The 21167-nt window shown below is 43.8% G+C and overlaps 1 protein-coding gene across 6 annotated transcripts in view; it reads left to right on the top strand.

Moving 5' to 3' along the window:
• TBC1D30 (TBC1 domain family member 30) overlaps positions 1 to 21167 on the top strand; it is a 57821-nt gene that overhangs the window by 12056 nt on the left and 24598 nt on the right. For 3 of the 6 annotated variants that reach the window (XM_052774325.1, XM_052774320.1, XM_052774321.1), the window contains exons 3-4: positions 20110 to 20171; positions 20564 to 20629. Coding sequence is in view for 5 of the 6 variants with exons in the window: in XM_052774320.1 (XP_052630280.1) it covers positions 20110 to 20171; positions 20564 to 20629 (128 nt within the window). In the remaining variant the exon portion in view is untranslated. Of the gene's footprint in view, positions 1 to 13633; positions 14025 to 14150; positions 14193 to 20109; positions 20172 to 20563; positions 20630 to 21167 lie in introns of those variants that run through there. The other 3 variants (XM_052774322.1, XM_052774324.1, XM_052774326.1) reach the window with 3 other exon arrangements.

Raw genomic sequence — 21167 nt, 5'->3', positions numbered from 1 at the left:
GGAGCTGAGGAGCCAACATGCGTTCCTAAGACATATATTTTCCTTCTGCGGCTTTAGGGATTATATGAATCCTTACTTTTCCATGTCACATACTTCATACCATGCTGCTTTGTCCCTGACTCTCACCACTGAAGTGTCTAACCTCCATCGAAAATACCTCCCTGCCCCGTCCAAACAGATACAATCTCATATTCCATCACTGGCTAAAACCTGTGCAGTTCTTGAAAATGGCTTTTGTCCTGGGCTCGTTCAGCTACGTTCTTTGGGATTTAACTAAGCGAACTGTCTTGGCGGCCACTTTGACTAGCAGCAGGATCCAGAAGTAGGATTGCTTTTGTTCCAAACCCTGGGAGCCTGTTCAGGACCTGGGCACTTACAGCTTCCAGCGACACGGGGCAGTGCTCGAGATCAGCGGGGGGTATAAGAATACACCCGACTGACACTTTTTTCTTTTAAGTATCATTCCACTGCTACTTTTAATAGGAAATCAGCCGCATTCAGAGTTGCGGTCGCTGCCGCTGGTCAATTCCTGGGGACAGTGTGGAGCTCTGACTAAGGGACTGTCACCTCCTTGAGGGAGGTGCTCCTGCTCCTGCTCCTGCTCCAGTTCGGTGAGCTGCTGTCTCTGGAAGGGTGGGATTTTCCCAGGAAAGGGAGATGCCAGAGGCTCAGGGCTGGGTGGAAGCTGAGCAAAACCAGCGGCTGACCTCAGGCACTCGCCTCTGAGAGGGGAGAGCCTTCAGCTGCCTGTTCTCTTCTGCCTGTCGAGCCTCAAACGGAGCCCCACACGTGCCTCACACGGACGCGAGCGGCTGCCGAGTACAGCGGCTTCCCGTTGGGAGATGCCAGGCCTTCACCCGAAGGATTGTGCTGAGACCTGGGAGACCCGGCTCGACCAGCTGTGATGTCCTGCTTCTGTATAAGCTGTGGGCCCTGTGAAATTCAGAGCCATACCCCTGCATCCTTCCTTCTCCCCCCACTTTGAATACTTGTCCTGGGAAATGGCAGACGGCTGGGGTGAGGGTGAAGTGGGGCTAAACTGACCTGTCTGAAGTGTGTCTTGTAGGCATGCTCTGTGGTTGGCCTCAGCTGCTAAGGTGAAAGGGCCAGCCTGTAATGGTCACCTGAGGTGGCGAGAGCATCAGCCACTGCTTATCGAACTACAACTAGCTTGCTTTCTTCCCCTCCCTTCCTCCCAAATAAATAGTTCTCCAGTTTGTTGGGGGTTTTTTTGTTTTTTTTTTTTATTATTACGTAGAAACCTGATGGGATAGTAACTGCTGAATGTGGTTACAATATAAAAAATTACTCTTGCAGAATAAATAGTTCATTGCTTATCACGGAACGGAACAGTAAATTCAGTAAATGCTTCTGTAAGCAACAATCTGGCTGCTGAATCTAGGCCCAGTTTACAACAGAAAATGCAGATTGTTCAGTATAGGACTGTATAGACTGCAGAATTGCTACCGAATTCTTGTCCTGCAACATTTGGTGTAGGAGGTTGTAAATTTTCTTTGTCAGTGTGCTAGCAGCTGTGACAACAGTGAAGTGGTTGAGTTGGTGCTACACCTGAGATTGTGTTTATTTTGGGTATGCATACAACTTGGAGGTTGACTGCTTGGCTTCTTTTCCATATTCTTCTGTGTAACTGTAATCTTGTTGCTGTTGCTGATCTCGCAGGATTAGTTTTGTGATGCATGTAGAGTTTTGAGTGCACTGAGTTACTTTTCACAACAGCTGTGCCATGAAAAGTTGATGTATTGGATAGTACTTGTTACATAAAATACTTCCCCAGTATTAGAAATAGGGGTTAATGTGACAGATTATTGTGTGGGGTTTTTTTTGGATTACTTATCAAGTATACTTGTAGTACTTATATACTAATATAAATAGTATAAATATAAGTTATAATAATATAACTATATTATATATAGTATATAACTATAATATATATAATATATAACTATAATGTAATATTATAACTAATATAAATATCCTAATATGAGCAAAGTGGTTCTCAAACCAGTGATACCTTATTTCTCTAGTACTGCAGTAACTTTGGAAGGTGGGATTTGATCAGCTCAAACTGAGGAGGCATGCAGTCACCTGAAGGAAGGATGCTGCTGTTTGCTGACAGCAACAGTCAGAACAGCCTGTTCTCCATCTACAGTCCCTGTCAGTCATGACATCAGAAATAACAGTCTGTTAACACTACTGTTCCCTCTGCTCACTTGCAGCTAATCAGGTGGATACCTGATCAGTGGTAAAGTTTGGTTAGTCTAATAGTTCCCTGAAAAACTGGAAAAGCGAGGCTTTTATTTAGTCACCCTGGGATTATTGTGGTTGAATGAGGCGAGGTGAGTTCATCCTGCTCCAGCCCAGCGTGTCTGCCTGGGGCAGGGCGAGCGTTAGCCGGGAAGGGAGGATTGGGGTGCGCGGCCCAGCTGAGCAAAGGGCTCAGCCCGCAGGTCTGTGTGCGAAAGTAGTCGCGCGCTTTGCTGCGAGGCGTTGTCAGCGTGCGGGGTATAACCTAGGAGCTCATTGCATTAACTGGGGTTTGTGAGGAAGCTGGCTGTACAGCCCGTGCTGCCAAAGGCCACGTGTGAAGGAGTGATATGCGAGAAGTGCACCTGAGCGCATTCGTATTTCACAAATCCTTTAGACACTTCTGAACCGACGGCAGATCCTGCTTCGACTCCTGCAGGTAGTGAAAAGCCATGGCATCTATGGCGAATGTTGTACAATCAAGATGTAAAGGTTTATTTGTGTGTCTCAGCTCACAGCAGGGGTGGCTGTGTGAGCTGCATAACTGTAATACCATGTCACTGCAATCTTTAATCTTTCTCTGACAAGCTTTTGGATGTGGAAACAGCCTGAGAGAAAAAGTTGTGCAATTAGATTGTATGCATAGTCTTTCACACTTGTCTAGCTTAGTACTACCTCCTCTTTTCTTCTTCTGGGGATTACACTTCAGTACAAGTCATCGTGTTGTTCTTTTTCCTAATGAAATGCCTTTTTTTTTTTTTATTTTTATTTTTAAACCATTGTGAACTTGTAGGAGCGTTAATGGGGCTTCACTGAAAATGCCCAACAAGGTACATGGTCTTTAAGTAACACAGATGCATTTTATCTCTGAATGTGGCACACGCTAAACGTTCTTTGGTTGAGTTAGTCTTTGAAGAAAAGATTTCCTGGATACTGAAGATCAAATGGAGGATAACAGCTGCTTGGGATAATTAGTGCTAGGAATAGACTGATTTATGGAGCATCAGGCAGTGTTAGCAGCTATGTTTCTGCAGCTTTGTGAGATAAGCTTGACATTTAAAAACAAGATGCTAGAAAAGTGGGCTGTGAACTTAGTCTGTTTGGATCAATAGTCCTGCTTACAATTCTATGCTGGAGCAGCTCTGGAGGAAGAGTTAAATGAGAACCTCAGATTTTAAAATGCTTTTCTCCTTGAAGCTGTTAATAACCTGAATTCGACTTGCTGAGCAGTAAATGAGTGCTCCTCACATACCCTTGAAATTTGCCAAGGAAATCAAGTCCATATTACAGCATCTTACTAGAACACTTTCTAAAAAGAAATGATACAAATCTATCATTTCTATCTCTTTCTTAGTAAAAATTGGAAACCTCTTGCTATGTTTTGCCAGCAGTGAAACAGCTTCCAAATTTAGTTCCCTATAAATGATAGTTACCTCCCTAAAATCACAGCAACCTGATACTGATCAGTATGTTTTCCCAGCCATCCATACAATACATATGGCCAAAATGCAGAGCATGAACAGTTTTTGGTTCTGGGGTTGGATTAAGCATCACTGATAGCTAACAGTTTAATGTAGGGGTTTGGGGTTTTGTGGTTGGGTTTTTTTTCAATATGTTACTGCCAATTTCTTATCTCATCCAATGGTCGTTGGCAGCAATAGCTATTGGGCCTTAGATCCTGAAGGAAAAATAATTATCCTTTGAGACTAAAGGAAGTCAGAATGGGGAAGTAATCAATGTACATAGCTGATCTTTTTTTAAAAAGAATACTAATCTGAGGAATTAAATATTATTAATATTTATAGCAATGCCTAGAGAGGCCCAGTGAAGTCGGGAACCTAATGAGCTGGTCACTGGACAAACACATGGTACAAGGCTCTCTGAAGAACAAATTTTTAATGAGGCAAGACTACTTGAAGGCTGGTAGAAGCAGCACATGCTCAGAGGAGTGAAGTGAGTTGTCCCAAGCTACGCAGTAGTAAAGAAACAGTCAGAGCTTTGCTGTTACCAAAACTCATGCTTGCATGGTGTTGTACATGTTCAAAATCAATTTTAATAGCTCAAGGCTTCAGTACTAAATGAGCCTTTGATTAATCCTAAACACATCCAGTTCAGTAAACTTGTCCTGTAAGTGTGGCTTATGAACTGAAACTTTGTTGTTTAACTGTTGAGTAAAAAAGCTTGGAGTAGTAACGTTATCGTTACTGATAACTATTTTCTCCTCTTTGTCTTACTCATGAACTTCAGCAAAAAACCTGTCTCTGTGTCAAACTTGCTTAAGTGACTAACCTATGTACTTTTTTTTCAGGAAGGGGAGGTGGTTGTTTGAGGTTCGTTTGCTTTATTAGCTGCTTCCTTTCCCAACACTTGCAGAATGTGCTCTGTGAAGCTATGACCCACATGGGAGATGAAGGGAATTATGTGGTTTGGAGGACTTGGGGTTACAGTAGCTTCACGTACATGCAAAACTTCATGGGAAAGTTTCCATTTCTTGACAGAACCAGTGGCATCTGCAAATGGGAACCAATGTATGTGTGATCAGAGAACTTGAGTTGTGGTGGAGGAATTCTGTATTGACTGATCAAGATCTGTGGTTCCAAGAGCTCTGTGGGGCTCATATGAGCTTCTCTTGGAGTGAGCCCCATTCCCCTCCCCAACCCCACGAAGGGTTTTGTTTCTGTGCCTGTGTAACAGAGCTCTGTCCGTGGAGGCCATGCATACTGGGAGAGGGAGGATCTGTGCTGGAAGCAGGACTCTTTTATCCTTGGGCAGTGCAGGAACAAACTGCCTCTTTGCTGTGTGTCTAATGAAAGCCTTGCACAGCCTGAGCTTAGTCTTTGATGGATGTTCTTAGCATTACTGCAAATAAGTACTAAACAACATATAAAAACTTTTATGTATAAACATGGTCCCGTTCCCATAGTGCTTCCTGGCCCAAAGCAAAGGTGTTTTGTGGTTAGTCATTTTTCTAACTTGGGCAATTACTTTTTAATCTAAGATCTTTGAAAGTGTTCTGTCTGTGGATAAATCTTGTCTTGGGGACATAGGGTGGTTTTGTTTGCTTTAATTATGTTTAGGGGATTAAAATCTTGCTCTTTCTGAAATAGCACCTTCTTTCACCAATGAAGCTGGTGGTCCACGCTGTAAAATTCAATTTCTATGCTAGGTGTTAAGCAAATAATCAGATTCTAATAAAGGAAGAGCAGCTCAGTTTTAGAGCTGGGAGCCTGCAATCTGCTATGACCTCTTTTCTTCTGCAAATATCTTAAGCATGCCTACAAATCATACTGGTCAGAATTCTTTTTTCATATATTGCATTAGTTTTTATGCTGACCCAGTGATTTGTTTTTTTTAAAATGACTGTGTGGCTTTTAAGCAGGATTCTGGGGTGTGAATTCTGGCCAAGATGTACATTTACTTCATCTTGGTTAGGGAACACTTCTTAATTTTTTTAGTCATGCTTTTCAGCAATATTTTTATGTAGGCCTCTTCAACAGTTTTTTCTTCTTAGTATGTTCCTTACCAAAATAATATTTTTAATTCTGTGCTTCAGTAGGGCCAGTTAATTTCTCTGACCAAAAAAAAAGGGCATTTGCTCTCTGAGACTTCAATTCATTACTTTGTATTTAATTTAAAAGGTCCTCTCAATATATTTTATTGAGCACATAAGCATTGCTATGACTTTTATTCCAGTTGTTAACTCTAGACTTTATGCTAGTGGTTACTACAACAGTTAAATTATATTATTACTTTAGCAGTCCTTGCATGACATGTCTTTTACCTTGCTCATGAGATGCAGCTATCTGCTTAATGTAACTGCGTATGATCTGCTTTACTGTTAGAGTCGGCACATGAAGGTGATAAGTAAAATCAATTGACTCCCTGCCCCCCATATTTATTTTCTTCATCAGGACAACACAGATCACTGTGGTCCTCAAATGGCAATTATAACTTTGGAGTTTATTTATACAGTTGAACCAAGTTAGATAATTCCACCCCCACCCCCCATGCCCCCATTTCACAACATGAGAAGATCCATCCACATACTTACCTATCATTTTTCTCTGATTAAGAGCTTGTTGGAAGCATTTGGGACAGAGAAAGCTTCTGCAAACTTTTTTTTTTTTGCTAGGTGTACTTTTGGAAGACAACATATATATGTACAAAGAATTAAATGTAGCAGTGGGTTTCAGCTTGTGATTAACACACCTACGTTTTAGTGTTTGTGCATAGGTGTTCACATGAGTGCTAGGTACCTATGCTTCCCTTATGGTCATTGTAGATCTAGTAAATGTCTTGCTCTCATAGCTTTAATATCCAAAGCTCTTCACAACCTGCTCTGCTCTGTTGTCATATCCTTGTCATTTCTTACTCGGTATTCAAGGTTAGCTCATGCCTCCTACCTCCATCCCACACTTACCTTAAAACAAGCACCTTCTCAATTTCTCCCCATGTTGGTATTTCCTTGTACATGTTTAGCCATGTTGAACTTGAGTTGATGATTAAAACCTAATCCTTCAGCCCTTTCATTGACCTTATGCCTTCATGTGTGTCCCTTGGTATTCATCTTTGCCATGAAGCCTACAGAAACACAATAGCAGGTCTTATATTAAGACTACTGGCCACCATGTTTTCCAATGTCATCTCACTGTCTCCCTGTGCTCCTCTGTGTGCTAATGCATTTTCTTTTCTGTTATTTCTTTCTTTTAAAGCAGGCAGTCTGGTTTTTGCTGTGCTTGTACAGCATCTACTGCAATAGTGCTGCAGCCCAGAATTAGGATTTATGGGCACTGCAGTGAATACAAATAGCTTTAATAGAATCAGGCATACTCAGTTGTGCAAGTTTGTTGTCCTCTATTACTGGCATAATAAGGGGAACTAACTTACTTCTGTCTTGTGATCAAGCAATACTATATTTAAGCCCCTTTTTGTTTCCCGCATGGATAGTTCAGAGTTAAATCTCTGCATTGCCATTTCAGTGCAGAACCCTAAGTTAAGATAAAGGTTTCCTCATTGCATCTGTTTTGTAATGTCAGAGTAGATTTTTTTTTTTTTCTTCTGAAATATTTGAGGTGCCTCTGATCTGTGGTGCATGATGTTTAAAAAACTTGTATTGGTTTCTACTTTTCAGGAATTCTTTCCATTCTCTCCTGTTAAGCTCTGGGAATGGTCAATTCCCAGTGATGGGCCTGCAGTGAAATAGGCCACCCTTTGTACCCAATGGGCTCATTGGCACTGGTTGCTGGCACTTGTGTGCTCAGGGTTGCTGAATTATCAGAAAATTTATTTCTTCTATCCTCAAAACCAGTTTGACCTAGAAACTCCAGATGCTGCAGAATACTGGCTTTTTAATGGTGTGATGGTGAGAGTTGGTGACACAGGAGAGTTAATAATTTGTGATGTAAAGCATTTTAATATTAACGTATTTGTAGCTTTCAATGTGATGGTGTTGTAGAGACAGGTTTAAGAAAAGCTTGTAGCTTACTGCTAAGTGGTTTCCTAAAGAACTTGGGAAAATAGGGGCTTCACGCTCTACTGGATTGAGCATAGGTCTGGGAGACGGGTACATGTGGTTCTACTGTTGCTGGCCTTAGCCCTGGTACTGTACAGATGTCAAGTCTTTGCACCTCCCTCATTCATGGAAATAGCTATGTATTTACAAATGGAGAGAGGTTATAGGCAGGTTGAAGGGGGTTACAGGCACGTCTGTACTTCTGTTTTAGCAGCGTGTGAAGCTTTTGAGGGCTTTCATGTTCCTATGTGATCTGATTGCATAAGCATCTCGTGCCACTCTAAGAACAACCTATGAATTGAGGGACTGCAGTCAGCCTTACCTGCACTGATTTAGTGCCTACAAATGTGGTGCCTCCCTAGATGGGGAAACTGGTCATCACAGCTCCACCCCATTGTGCTGTAAACTGCTAGAAACTGCTTTCACAACTGATTTACAGATGCCTTCATTACAGATGTATGACATTTCAAGTGCTTTCACTGATGGTATACTTCTCAGAGTGTATGGTATCTGCCAAATATTTCAAGAAGCAATATGATTATGAATATTATTCAACTTGTAAATACATTTACTAGGTGTAACTGTCCATCATTCCCAAAAGATAAATTACAAGACACATTGGTGGGCAGGTGATGTCGGGGTCAAGGAGGCCTGGCCCTGTTGAAGGGACCTTCTCTTTTCTCATCAATCCTGTCCTAGTGTATGCAAATGTGTAGTACAGAAAGCAGGAATGGATAGTGTATGGGAGGGAAGGGGGAGAATGAAAAAAAAAAAACAAAACAAAACTAAAGATCATAATGAAGAATCTTGAGTCTGAAGTTCTCTCTTGGCTGAATCCTGATTGTGATAAGCAAAAGGATCGTGTAGCGTATATACAGTTGTGAGCTTCTTACAGGAGTAGTAGTCTTGTAGATTAATTTCCTGTTGAAAGATACACACTACACTAAGTAGTGCTATTTTAATGATGTTCTTGAGATCAGTTCTCAATAGATATGGCTAAACAACGTGCAGGAAATATTCTTTTTCAGACATCGTAGCTATAAACAAAGCCCCATGGCCAGAGAGCGCTCTCTAGTAAGAGAATTCCCCAGATCCTCTGTCTTAAGCCCTCCAAGAACAAGTGGGCTGTTTTAGGGCTTCCTTCAAGAGAAGGCTCTGTTGAAGAGTACTTACTGTGTTGTCAGTTTTTGAAGGGGGAAATAAGTAAGAAGGCTATGTGCCTGAAGTCTAAAGGAAGAGGAAGCATTGGACTAGAATTGTGCTTGTTTGGATTTTCTCAGCTCTACTGCATGCTTCCTGAGAGTAATCATTTAAATCTTGGTTCTCTGTTTCTGAAAGTCATAGATGTTATTTCCTGTCCACTGTGTAGTTTATATTTGCACTGAATATCTTTGTCGGCAAGGACTGGCTTTGGTCTTTTTGTCTGTGATATCTAATATAGAACACAGTGAGGTCCTGACCTCTTTTGTGACATTTGTGTGCAAAGTGATACAAATGATGACTAATGCAACGGAAAAGTTTAAAATATTCATGCTGTGTTGATGAGACTGTGGTGTGTCAACACACTGTACCAGTTTCCTGAGCCCTACTTGTTGAAAGTGCATAAAATGAACCTTCTCTAGGCACAAATACAGTAGCAAAACTTCATTTCTGTATTGGTTGTGGAACCATCCCTTGTCCAGTAAAGACAATCCTGGATTACATGTCTGAGAGCAGAGACCAGCTTGGTGGCAGAACTGAATCTGTTAGTCCAAAATCATGCTTCTCCTTCTGTATAACACAGGTCTGTCCACTCTTACCCATAGCCTCCCTCCTCGTGCTCATGCAACTGTGGATACGTGAAACAGTGCTACAGGCTGTGTGCTTGGTGGTCCACACGACAGTTACAGCTTACTGGTAGATCAGAGCATCTGCTCGCCTGCAGCGTCTGAGGCAGCGAGTCAGTGACAGAGCCTGTGGAGCAGTGCTGGCAATGCAGGAGGTGATGCTCTACTTGCGGGCTGAGGCGGGAGGAGCGCTGGGCTGTGCCGCCTTGTTCAAGGACACGCACTGTAGCATTGCTGTAGCACCTGTGCCCCCTCAGTGTCAAAGACCCAACAAGCCAGAGGCCTCTTTTCAAGCTGTCAGAGGTGGCTCCTTCTTGTGCGTTGGAGAGTGTGAAACTCCAGGTAGGTCATGCTTGGTTTTAGGCTTTTAGGATCAAGCAGAAGGAAGTAACATCTTTTCTCTTTGGAAGCTCATAATGAACTAGAATGCACATCAGAACGTGTGTTGGTACAGATTTAAAATTTCTTGATTTTTCTAACTTCTGTAGAGCTGTTTGAAGCTAAGTGGTAACGGAGTTACGTTTTCTGGTTACGTTTTTTTGGCCCTTAAAGGTAGTGTATGGAACTCTGGGGCTTAGCAGACAATGGCCCTATGATGCGGTCAATACAATAGGTTTTGCCTTGTGGTTGCAATATATTTTTTCCCCTCATCCTATTGATATATATTTCTTTCTGATATTTGCTGTATCAGCAGCTGGTGTAGTGATGCTGCCTAAACGTAATTTCTAAAATGTTTTGGGGTGAAACATATTACAATATTATCACACAATATATTTACTACAATACATTTTTTTTTTCATGGGTATGTGTTGCTTTAAGTATTCTTGCTAACACGGGTGTCCAGAAGCGTGGCAAACAAGCTTTCCACCCAAACTTTCACCGTTTTTCTGAGATGTTGCGATGCGAATCAGAATTACAGGAGGTCTGTATACTTTTCTGTGAGATAAAGGGGAGGATGTGGAGTTTATGAAATACCCAGCTGAAGATGTCTTACCATTTTTAGCCTTTTGATTAAATTTAGTCTTCTTTGCACACATCAGAAGAGAACCAGTGAGCTGTGCCTTCCAGTAATCCTGGGTTTGGGTAGTTAAAGCTCCATATAAACAAACGTGTCCTTTTCTTTAAAAGCGAGATGGGTCTGTGGCCTCATTTCTGCTGCTGTTCCTGTTGCTGCCCCATCTGCTTGTGCTCATTCTTCCTTTCTAGCTGCCTGTCTTTTACCTCATTGTCCCAGTGCAGACAGAAGAGAAGTGGGCTGATGAACGGGGAGGTTTAAGGTGAATGGAGTTGGTTTCTCTCTGTCAAAACCTGGCAGCGATCATACGACCGATCGCCATAAGGCCAATTGTAACAATCGAGCAAATTATATGTGTGAACTAGTATTTCTCATGAAGTATGCTCTGGCCTTAAAAAGACATGGTTAGCAGGTGGTGGTAAGACTGCAAAGAGATACCAAATGAGGAGGTAACGTTTTTCAGAAAGTGACTCTTGTGTGGGAGGGAATAAATGAACTACAGGGGGAGAAAAAAGCAAAGTCTCAGGTTGATTATTATGAAATATCTGGAGCTGAAATATCTGGGCTATCCAAAACGCCCCCACCCCAAATCCTTTCTGAGCGTGATCTGTCATGTCAGTAATTGCAGGTGAGGACTTGTGGATATGGCCAGACCTCTCTGCATTGGTGGATTGAACTATATTCACGATGGCTGGCAACATCTTTGAGTTTAAGTTTGTTGTATTTTCACCAACTTGGAACTATGGTGATTTGCCTGAAATTTCCCTGTTGTTGAAGACTATTTACAGCAGTGAATATGGCAAATTTATACAAGCTGCTGACATGCAGTGTCATGCTTAGATGTCTGCAAGTCCAGGGAGTGGTACAGAACATGTCTTGCCACAGGCAAATTAAAGGCTTTGCCTGATCAGGGGTTAAAACCCAATGCCATCCACTTTTCTAGAAGCTACGCTCTTGCCCTTAAGGTATGTATATGTGTGCTTAACAGGAGGCTTATCCATGTCTCTAAAATCCATTTGTGCTAATGATCCAGTGAGTCATCAAACCCAGTTGTATGGCTTGGCTTCTTCATTTTGTCTCCTGAAGTTCATTTTTGCATTTTCGTCTTAAGAATAATGTGTTAATTGGCTGGCATGCGGGAAAGCTCCTTAATGGCATGCTGGTCCTTGGAAGTAGCTATGTCCCAAGTCGCAGAATGATTGTCCTGATTGTTTCCAGTTTTCTTACAGGACGGCAAGATGACAAGTAGGAGAAATAGCAGTAATGAGGACACCGAATTCTCAGTTTGAGAGCTGGTTATCCTCATCAGTTAAATATTGATGTCTGTCTTAGAGCTGATTTGTAATTGTTTAAAAATTGAAGGTAACGTATGATTATGTTCAGTTTAGTGGGATGGCTGATTCTCACTGCATGGATAATGAGTTGTTCCTGAAACTTTGGCTATAGCTCCTGAGACTTTGGGCAATGTCATGTGGTGTTGGGTTAGCCAGTCTTGAAACGATCCAAGAACGATGTGGTGCTATTTGCGTATGGTGCTCAAGGAAGAGGAGAATAATATTAGAGAGATTACATGGTTATTTCTGTATTTAAATGTTTCTGTTACAGTCCCATTGGTACAATCTGTACACCTAGGGAGATTAATTCATTTGAAATTTGATGCTTTAACCACTAAATCATCATCTCCAGCTGGCACTGAAATAAAGTGATTTGCATCATCTACATCAGCAGGGAAGTGTCACCTTTGTTAAAAAAAGAACCACCGACACACAGACTTAATTATCTATTCAGAGTGCAAGCTAGCAGCTCAAATGTAGTGACTTTTCTCCAAAAACAAACCAGATATTTAAAGAGGCATGATCAAAATCACGCTTCTCTGAAAACTCAGCAGTAACTTCTAAAGATAGCTATAACTGATCTTAAAAAAAAAAAAAAAAAAAGGCTTGCTTCTGTGTTTTCTATTGTGCGTCTTTTGTATAATTGGCTTTGCTGCTTATCTGTTGCCAGTTTTCTCCTATCTTTGTCATGCGGCTGAGAAAAACATCTTTTTAATAAAGGAGCAAATTGTTGTTTCAAAGCTACAGATGTTGGCAGGTAGACTCAGACTTCTGGTAGCTTGGTCTTTGATCCTGACTAATGTGGTGTGATTAATCTGCTCTCCTTCCACAGAAACGCCGAGTGGTTTAGATCATAAAAGCTATCATTATTTCAAATACTTTTCCTTCTTGTCAATCAAACCACTGGTTTGAAACTCTGTATCAAACCCTTTTAAGATGCTGTTAGGTCACATAGCACTGGAAAATGGAGCTAATAAAATGCTGTTGAGTAGTGTCTTTTCACTATTTAGTGCACGGCACATCATTAGTATTAAGTGCAGCTGCAGTTTAGATTCATAGAAAAGGCTGTTATTTTAGGTGAGGATGTTGAAAAGTCTCTGTGCTGGAGAGTCAGAAGCACAGAAACTGTGCAGCCCGCCTGTTCTTGCTGCTGCTGGGGCTGTCCCGGAGCAGCCCCCGCTGCGGGACCTGACCCCAGCCCGCCCTGGCACTGGGATGCTGTTACATCCATCGCTCTCCCCGTGCTCCGTGGTCTGGTAGCACTTGTGGGACTCCCTCCCAGGACAGCTTTTTGAAAGGGACAGCAGGACTATCTGCACGTGTCCAGCTGTAGGCCGGAATCCCAGGTGAGAGGTCTCTTTGCTGGACGCTTAGCTCGCTCCATTCTCGGCAGAAATGTCAGTATTGCCCCCTGCTAACAGGCGTCGGGCGAGACGTGTCAGGACTGCGTGTGCTGTTGATGTGTGTGCAGCTCCCCTGGAGCCCTTTGTCACCGCTGAGCCCCACCACTGCCGCCTGGGCTCCCTTTATTTCTAACCGGAGCTGCTGCATCCCAGTTGGTGCTGGAGGAGGAGGAGGAGAGGCTGCTGGTTTATTCAGGCAGTGATGCTAGGATTGTGGGCGGGAGCAACTTCTTTTTTTTTTTTTTTTCCCTTTTCCTTTTCTTTCCCCCTCTTTTTTTTTTTTTTTTTTTCCCCCTTCCCTTTCTCCTCTCCTTGTCCTCCCTCTTCTCTCCCGCACTTCGGCTTTGCTCCCTCCGCACTGCAGATCCCCGCTGGCCAGGAGAGCCGCTGCCGCGCCGCCCGGCCGGGGTCCCCCCGCCATGCCGGCCGCCCCGCCGCCCTAGGGCGAGCTCTCCGGTACGGGCACGGGCACGGGCACGGCCGGCAGCGGGCGGCGGGCCGGGGCTGCCATGCGGCAGGACAGGCTGACGGGCTCGCTGCGGCGCGGCGGGCGATGCCTGAAGCGGCAGAGCTCGGGCGGCGGCGTGGGCACCATCCTCAGCAACGTCCTCAAGAAGCGCAGCTGCATCTCCCGGACGGCGCCGCGCCTGCTCTGCACCTTGGAGCCAGGTAACCCGCTTCCCCCCGCCGGGCTGGGCGGCCGGCCGGCGGCTGCGATCCCGTAAGCGGCTTAGCGGGGAGCGGCCGGGGCCCGGGCCGCCGCCTCGCCTCGCCTCGCCTCCCCGCGGGGGCGGCTGGGCGAGGAGGGACGCGGCCGGCGGGCGATGAGGGCCGCGGGTAGGCGCGGCGGCGAGGGGGACGGGGTGGGGGGCTGCGCCGCTGGGGGGGCGGCGGCGGCGGCGGCAGCGGCCCGAGGCAAATGGCCGCGCCTCGGCGGCCGCCGCTGCGGCGCGGGCAGCCTCGGCGGGGCCCGGCCTGCGTGAGGCGCCGCGGCCTGAGGCGCGGCGCGGGCGTGGGGAGCGCGGCGGCCGAGGCGGCGGGGGTCCCGCCCGGGCTGGGCCGGCCGCGGGGCCGGCGGGGTCGCCGCGGGCTGGGGAGCGGGCGGGCGGGGGGGGGGGGGGGGGGGGGGCGGCTCCTCAGCTCTCCCATCGCCTCTCCCCGCGCGTCCCGCCCGGCGTCGCCGCCTCGCAGCGCCTTCGTGCCGTTCTGCCGTGCCCGGTCCCTGCCGTCCCCCTCCCCCCTGCCCCCGCGGGGCCGCGGCGCCGCTGCTTCCCGCCGGCCTCTCCCGGGCCGCCGCGGCCCTGCGCTCCCCCCCCGCCCCCGGCCCGCCAGCCCTTTCCCGCTCCACCTGCTAAGTCCCGACTTGCCGGAGAGCCCTCCTCCCGCCCAGCCTTTGTCTGCCGAAGGGTGTTGTCGGACCTGGCGGCCGTGCCGTTCCGACGGGGCAAGGCGTCGGCCCTGCGGCTCTTCCTTCTGGATCCTGCTCCGGGACCAGAACCGCTCAAGGAGCAGGTGGTCAGCCGACAACCTGGGTCTGCTCCGGTGGGGCGGGCTCTCGGCACAAGCGCTGATGGGTGATCGTTACTGAATGCTAGGTTCTAGTTGCCTGCCACCAAAATCTTGGATCCTTTGGGTTTTTTATGAAGTACTGGAAATTTAAATTCAATTGACAATGTTAGAGCTGTCACTTGCAGATAAAATGCTCTTGATCTGTTGCCTAATCCTAGGCATTTACAAAACGTGCAAGCCTGGGGTCTACTGAAACGTAGAGCAATGCATAGAAATTTAGGTTAGATATTAGGAAAAATTTTTTTTACTGAGAGGGTTGTCAAACATTGGAATGGGCTGCCCAGGGAAGTGGTTGATTCACCATCCCTGGAGGTATTCAAAAAGCGAGTGGACAGGGTACTACAGGGCATGGTTTAGGGGACATGGTTAGTGGTTGGACTCGATGATCTTGAAGGTCTTTTCCAACCAAAATGATTCTATGATTCTATGAAATATGTTAAGACTCAGTTTCCCGTTGTACTAGCTGTGTGTCCGCCGAGCACGCAATGCTGACCGCTTCTGTGTTTGAGATGGGTTTCGGTTGCTGTTATTAATAAGGTCGCAGATATATTCTGGTGTAGGTTTATGGGGTTGCTGTTATCAAGGAGATTTCCTGACTCATAATTCTCACAGACTCCTGCTCCTACAGGAGTCTTCCTAATATCCCAGGTAATGATGTTACCTGGATAATGGCATTCTTTTACTTTCTCTCCCACAAAGACCAGGGGAGATGGTCAGAGGTGTAACCATGAATGCCGTAGTCCTAAAGCTAGAAAATCCCACTGGGTTGGGGTTTTCCATATTGTTCGTATGTAAGTAAATACAATAACATCATTCAGAATGCATGCTTTCATAGAGTGATGGAGACAAGGCACTTAATGAGCCCTTAAAAAATAAGCTGAATGAAGTTTCCTTCAGAATTTCTTAGTGTCTGTACCAGCTGTCTGTCCGTGTTGAGAAGTTTCTGTAGGCTGCAGATTTTAGATGTGCTTTGATACATCCCAGTGAGCTCTGGCTCCTGACAAAAGTGATTTCATGTGGAGTTACTCAGAATGTTGCTTTTACTTCTCGTTTTGCAGATGAAAACCTACATTTAGAGATAAGTTACAAGGCAAGGCTAAGAATCTTCCTGAAACAACAAGCAACAATACGGTGGTAGTTTACATTGCCACTTCTTTCCCCAAGCGTGGACTCCCACTGCACACAAGGCTGCTTTAGGCCTTTTTCCTCATTTGTTTTCGATAAAATATTTATTGGCTTTCCATGGGAGAGGTTTCAACAGCTGCTTTTAAGTACAGCCAAGAACCTACAGCAATGTGCTTTGTAAGTTTGAAGCTATGGCTTTATAGTTCACGTACGTGCATCAGAACAGATCATCTGCCTACGCTTTTTCTGGTTTAGTACTTCTGAAAAAATCCCAGACTTTGCCCCATCCTTTTGTTTAATGTTGCTGAGGAGTGGGGATTTGATTCCTTCACCCAGGTATTTGGCTGACCGTAATGTTTTTCTCCCCTCTTGTGGCTCTTTATGTGGTCCCGTGCTACATTTTGGTCATGCAGTGGAAGACTGTTAGGGTTTGGGAATCCTAGGGGTATGATCTTCCCTCTTACAGCCTTTTGTTGTCAGGAGTCATTGTGGATTTTACGTGGAAAAGCTAACAGGACTGGGTTTTGTGGGGCTTTATCTTTCTTTTTCTTTTTTTTTTCCCTTTTCTTTTTTAAATAGCTTGTCTGCACTGGTTTCTGGTGACCTGGTTGCAAGGGCATTGAACAGGCCTTATTTTGGCATTCCCCTACCCTCCAGAAATTTGACTGGAGCCAAACATATGTACCTTTGTGTGTGCTTGTATTTGTGGAGCTAATAATTCATATGTGTTCCAAACACATTCCTGCTTACATGAGTTAATATGCTTTTTAGGTATGAAGCATCAGTGTGTGAACTGGAGATGATACTTAATATGTCAAATGACACTATAGCCTGGCTGGCTTGATGTAAAAGGGCTGAATTGTACTGACAGCACTTACAGTCCCTGAGAGTAGGAACTACTGCTGCGTATGTGGTACGTTTCTGCCAGGCTGTCCGTGCAGAGGAGCTGGGAAGAAAAGTTCCCCAAAGGGTCTTTTCTGCAAAGAGCGTGTGTTTACGTAATGGAGAGGAATGTGGCCCAGAGATGAAGGATTGACAAAAAGGGGAAAATCCAGTGAAAATGGGTGCAGAAGGTCTGTGGTAGGGTTGGATGGGTGTGGGGTACTGAGGGAGGAAGAAGCTATCAGGGAATCTAAGTTAGTTTGTGGGGAGAAGGCAACTGAATGCAGAATTAAAGGGAGTTGCTGGCAAGATGTAGCAGACAATGGAAGTGTAAGGGAGAAAAGACTGTATGTGGAAGAAGGCCCTGGGGAAAGGCTGGTGATAATCCAAGCAAAAGTGGACAAGATGAAAATGACAGGACTAAGTGGGGAGAAGAAAAACCCCAAAAAACAAAGTATGTGCAGCGGTGGGAGATTTGTTAGGAAAAGGGCAACGATGGAGGTGGGAAGTTTTGGGAAACCAAGGGAGGTTGGAATAGGGGTGGACATGAATTTCCTTGAAGCTCTAAAGTCCAAGGACAAATTCAGTGAAGAGTGCAGAAACTGCATGCAGCAAGATGGTTCATGTGCCAGAAATAAGTAACAGGCAATGAGATGCTGCTCCCAGCTTCCTGGTTGCCTTCTGCAGATGCCCTGGGAAGTTCCTGGGTGGGTATAGCCTTTCCTTGCTCTGTCTGTACTGTTCGTGTTACAGCTTTTTTTTACTTGCTTACTTGCTGTATTTTTATTGAACAAGGTTGTAATTTTTTTTGGTTTTAGGAAATGTAAATTCTTTAAAATAGATAGGAATGAAGAACCATTTCTGTACGATCTGTGCCTCATTCCCCATGCCTCTTCCCCTCCCCTGTCACAAAATCATCACATAATTTGATTTTGGGAATATTTCTAACTGGGAACAAATAAAAGGACACAGACTCCATGGCTTCTACAAGAGGTTACAGTGCATGGCATGACCGAGAGGTTCCTCACCATACTGAAGAGAACATTCTGTGTAGTCTGGTGTTACTGCATGATGTTATTGTCATTTCTAGCAATTTTCACACCTGTCTTAGTTGTCTGCCATGATTTGATAAACTTTTGTAGAGGGAGGTTCAAGGGTCTCATTTCAGTCTCATTTAATCAAGAGAGACAGCTATCTGGGCCCCTGCGTGAGCTCGCTGGTCATGATGTTCATGTAAATGGTAAATACATTTTGCCTTACTCTGAGGTTGTATCTTACTGTGCTTGGTCTTTTGCAGGCTTGGCTGTCTCTGCATGCGTCTTTCTTAGGAAGCTTATAAGACAAAGAGAGAAGTTGTTATGGGATCTTTAAGTCTTAGAAAACTGTGAAGTGGTTAATATTTGGCTGCTGAGTTGGAAGTGAAGACATGATTATTTTGGGAGGCTATTGCTTCTTTGCTACAAGGCAGCGTTAGATAACATGTCAACATCTGTTACCTTAACAAAAGGTGTTCTTGGTCATGATATCTTTTGTAAGTATTAGGGTTTTCCGGTACTTACCACTAGGTTGCTTAGGAATGAGACTCGCTCTTTCGCATTTACAGCAAATGTGATACAATTTCATCTTAGTAGGTTACTGGCATTGTTACATTGCTTTGAATTGTTATGAAGAGATTTATCTGTTAGGAGTCCCTGCTGAGTGCCATGGAGTTATGGGGAAGAATACTAATAAACAGTTACTTCCAGGAATAACTGTTAATCCTTTAATGTTTTTTCAAAACATTTCTATTATGGTTGTCGAACCTTTTATTTTTCTAGATCTGACAAGCATGTCTTTTAAATCTGAAGCAGGGAAATGAAAGCACCAGGCCCCAGGTCTCAGTGATGCAATTCTAAAATGCTAAAATTCTAAACAATACTGGGGTGAACTTTCTTTCTTTCTCTTCCCTCTCCCCCCACCAAAGGGAAAGAAAAAAAAAAACCAACCTTGAAGGAGAAGGCTTTGTCTTTAAATGTATATTTATCAGGCTGGAAGGCTTTTAAATTACTTATCACCACTTCAGTATGCAGATGCTGAAAGGCATTTTACATTCCATAACTAGCAAATGCCACTACAGTTTGGGTTTCTGTCAGAGTGGCAGGCTTAGTCCTCCAAAACACTGAGTATTACTGGTCAGTTGATTAGCAAGGATTTTATCTACGTAAAACCTTGCAGGATTAAAATCTGTTGGATTTTTATATATATATATATGTATGGCTATTAAAATATATAATAAAACGTGTTTGGCTTGATATTCTAGAAAGACAAGAAGCGATGCATAACATAATTTTAAATATGGAGCAATACATCATATTAAATTATGGAGGAAAAAATAAAGAAGGGCTTTATTCTTTATGCCAGAAGACTCGAGGGAGGGGATGCGACGCGGTGTTCAGCACCTGAGCTCTGGACAGCGACATTTGAAGGACTAAAGACTTGTTCATTCAAAATGGGGGATATAACGCAAATTAAAAGCGGTACTATTCTTCGTGTTATGGCATACTCCAGTGCCACAATCAGGATCCAGTGTAGGCCACACTTGAGATCCGAGTATTTTATGTGATACTGTATTTCATAGACATTAGCAGGCATGCTTTATAACAAAATGATTTGCTTGAATGGCCAAAATAAAATCTAAGCTTAAATGAGAATACTGACCGAATGGGCTTTATGTTCTGAGGAATTATAAAAAAATTGATATTCTGAGCACTAAAATAATTCTAGCACCCCAAACTTAGAAATTAGTTTTGAGTGACTTAATGTCAAGAAGTTGAAATAGATAGAAAGAAACTGCCACTGTATATATATTTTTCTGTGGATGTGTATGATAGTTTGCAGTGTACAAATAAGCTTGCAGAATAGTGAACTACATGATTTTTAGTGAAATGAGTTATGCCAAACTACATCATTAGAGTAAAGAGGGTATTACTGCATTTTAGAAACATTTTGTCCATGTGCTTCTTAACATGTGCCTTGAATCCACTGTGAACACAAGAATTCACAGAAACAAGTTGAAATGTAGTTGTTGAAACATGTAGCTGAAATCTTGCGTTCTTATTTCAGTTGTGGGAGGTTTTTTTCTGCTTCTGAGCTAAATGAAAATAATGACCATGATTATCTTTTTCCTTTTTATTTCTAGGGGTTGATACAAAATTGAAATTCACTCTTGAACCATCTTTAGGTCAAAATGGTTTTCAGCAGGTAATTTGATACATTTTTCTCTTGAGTTTATGAAGGACTGGATTCTCTTCAGTCGAGGTACTTGCCCTAGTTCAAAAGTGCACCTGTCATCATAATGTCAGCTTATTGTTTGCAATTGCATCAAGAGCTGTTCCATTAGTATTTGGAAAATGCAATAGGCTTTCGTTGTTTCTTCAGAAATCTTGTAAGTCTTTGTGTCCTGGAATATTATATTTTTGTTCTGTCATTAATTAATCTATATTTTTCCCTGTGAGTGGATTGAGTAGTTAAACTCTGAAATGTGTGCAGTAAAATGAAATTAATGTGCATCTCTGCAGTGTTGTAAATGTTGCGATACTGTTCCATTGAACTAATGGTGGATTTTATGTGTTTTTGGATGCTTTTGCTTTTAGTGGCATGATGCGCTCAAAGCAGTGGCCAGATTGCCAACAGGCATACCGAAAGAATGGCGGAGAAAGGTGGGTAGTCCTGTATGTTTGTGGGATGTATTGCCTGTGGGTTTCTCAGGAGAGGAGAATGACATCAATATGATCGGGGTTTTTTTAACAAGTGTTTGGAAGTTTTAAGTTTAAGTTGTCTTGGGGATTTTTCCTTGTTTACATTCTTCAGTGATAACCTCACAGGGCAGCTGGAGAGACTGAGGAGACAGGTAAAGAGGGTGTTTTCAGTAGTTAGGCTCTTTCCGCTTGAGGCTTAGGTAACTTATTCTGGTGCAGATGTTATTGCTTCATTCTGTCAGTCTCGAGGAATGGCACTGGTGAAGCTTCCCCTGCAGCTGAAGGTCAACTGAAGGGAGAGCAAATCTCCAGTGTAGGCTGTCATACTTAAGAAGGTGAAGTTGATAGATGCTAGTGCTGACAAGAATGCTTATAGAAACGTTTGATGGGGGAAAGGCAGATTGCCTAAATTAGGGAAGTTCAGAGTCAGGAGTGATGTAGAATGGTAGAGTGCACCATTAGTGGGAAATGGCACTGAGTTAGTGTTGTAGGAAAGTGT

The sequence above is a fragment of the Harpia harpyja genome, chromosome 23, assembly GCF_026419915.1.
Source record: "Harpia harpyja isolate bHarHar1 chromosome 23, bHarHar1 primary haplotype, whole genome shotgun sequence".
NCBI classification, from domain to species: domain Eukaryota; kingdom Metazoa; phylum Chordata; class Aves; order Accipitriformes; family Accipitridae; genus Harpia; species Harpia harpyja.
The sequence above is the reverse complement of the archived record's forward strand: the minus strand, read 5'-3'. Positions and strand labels throughout refer to the sequence as shown.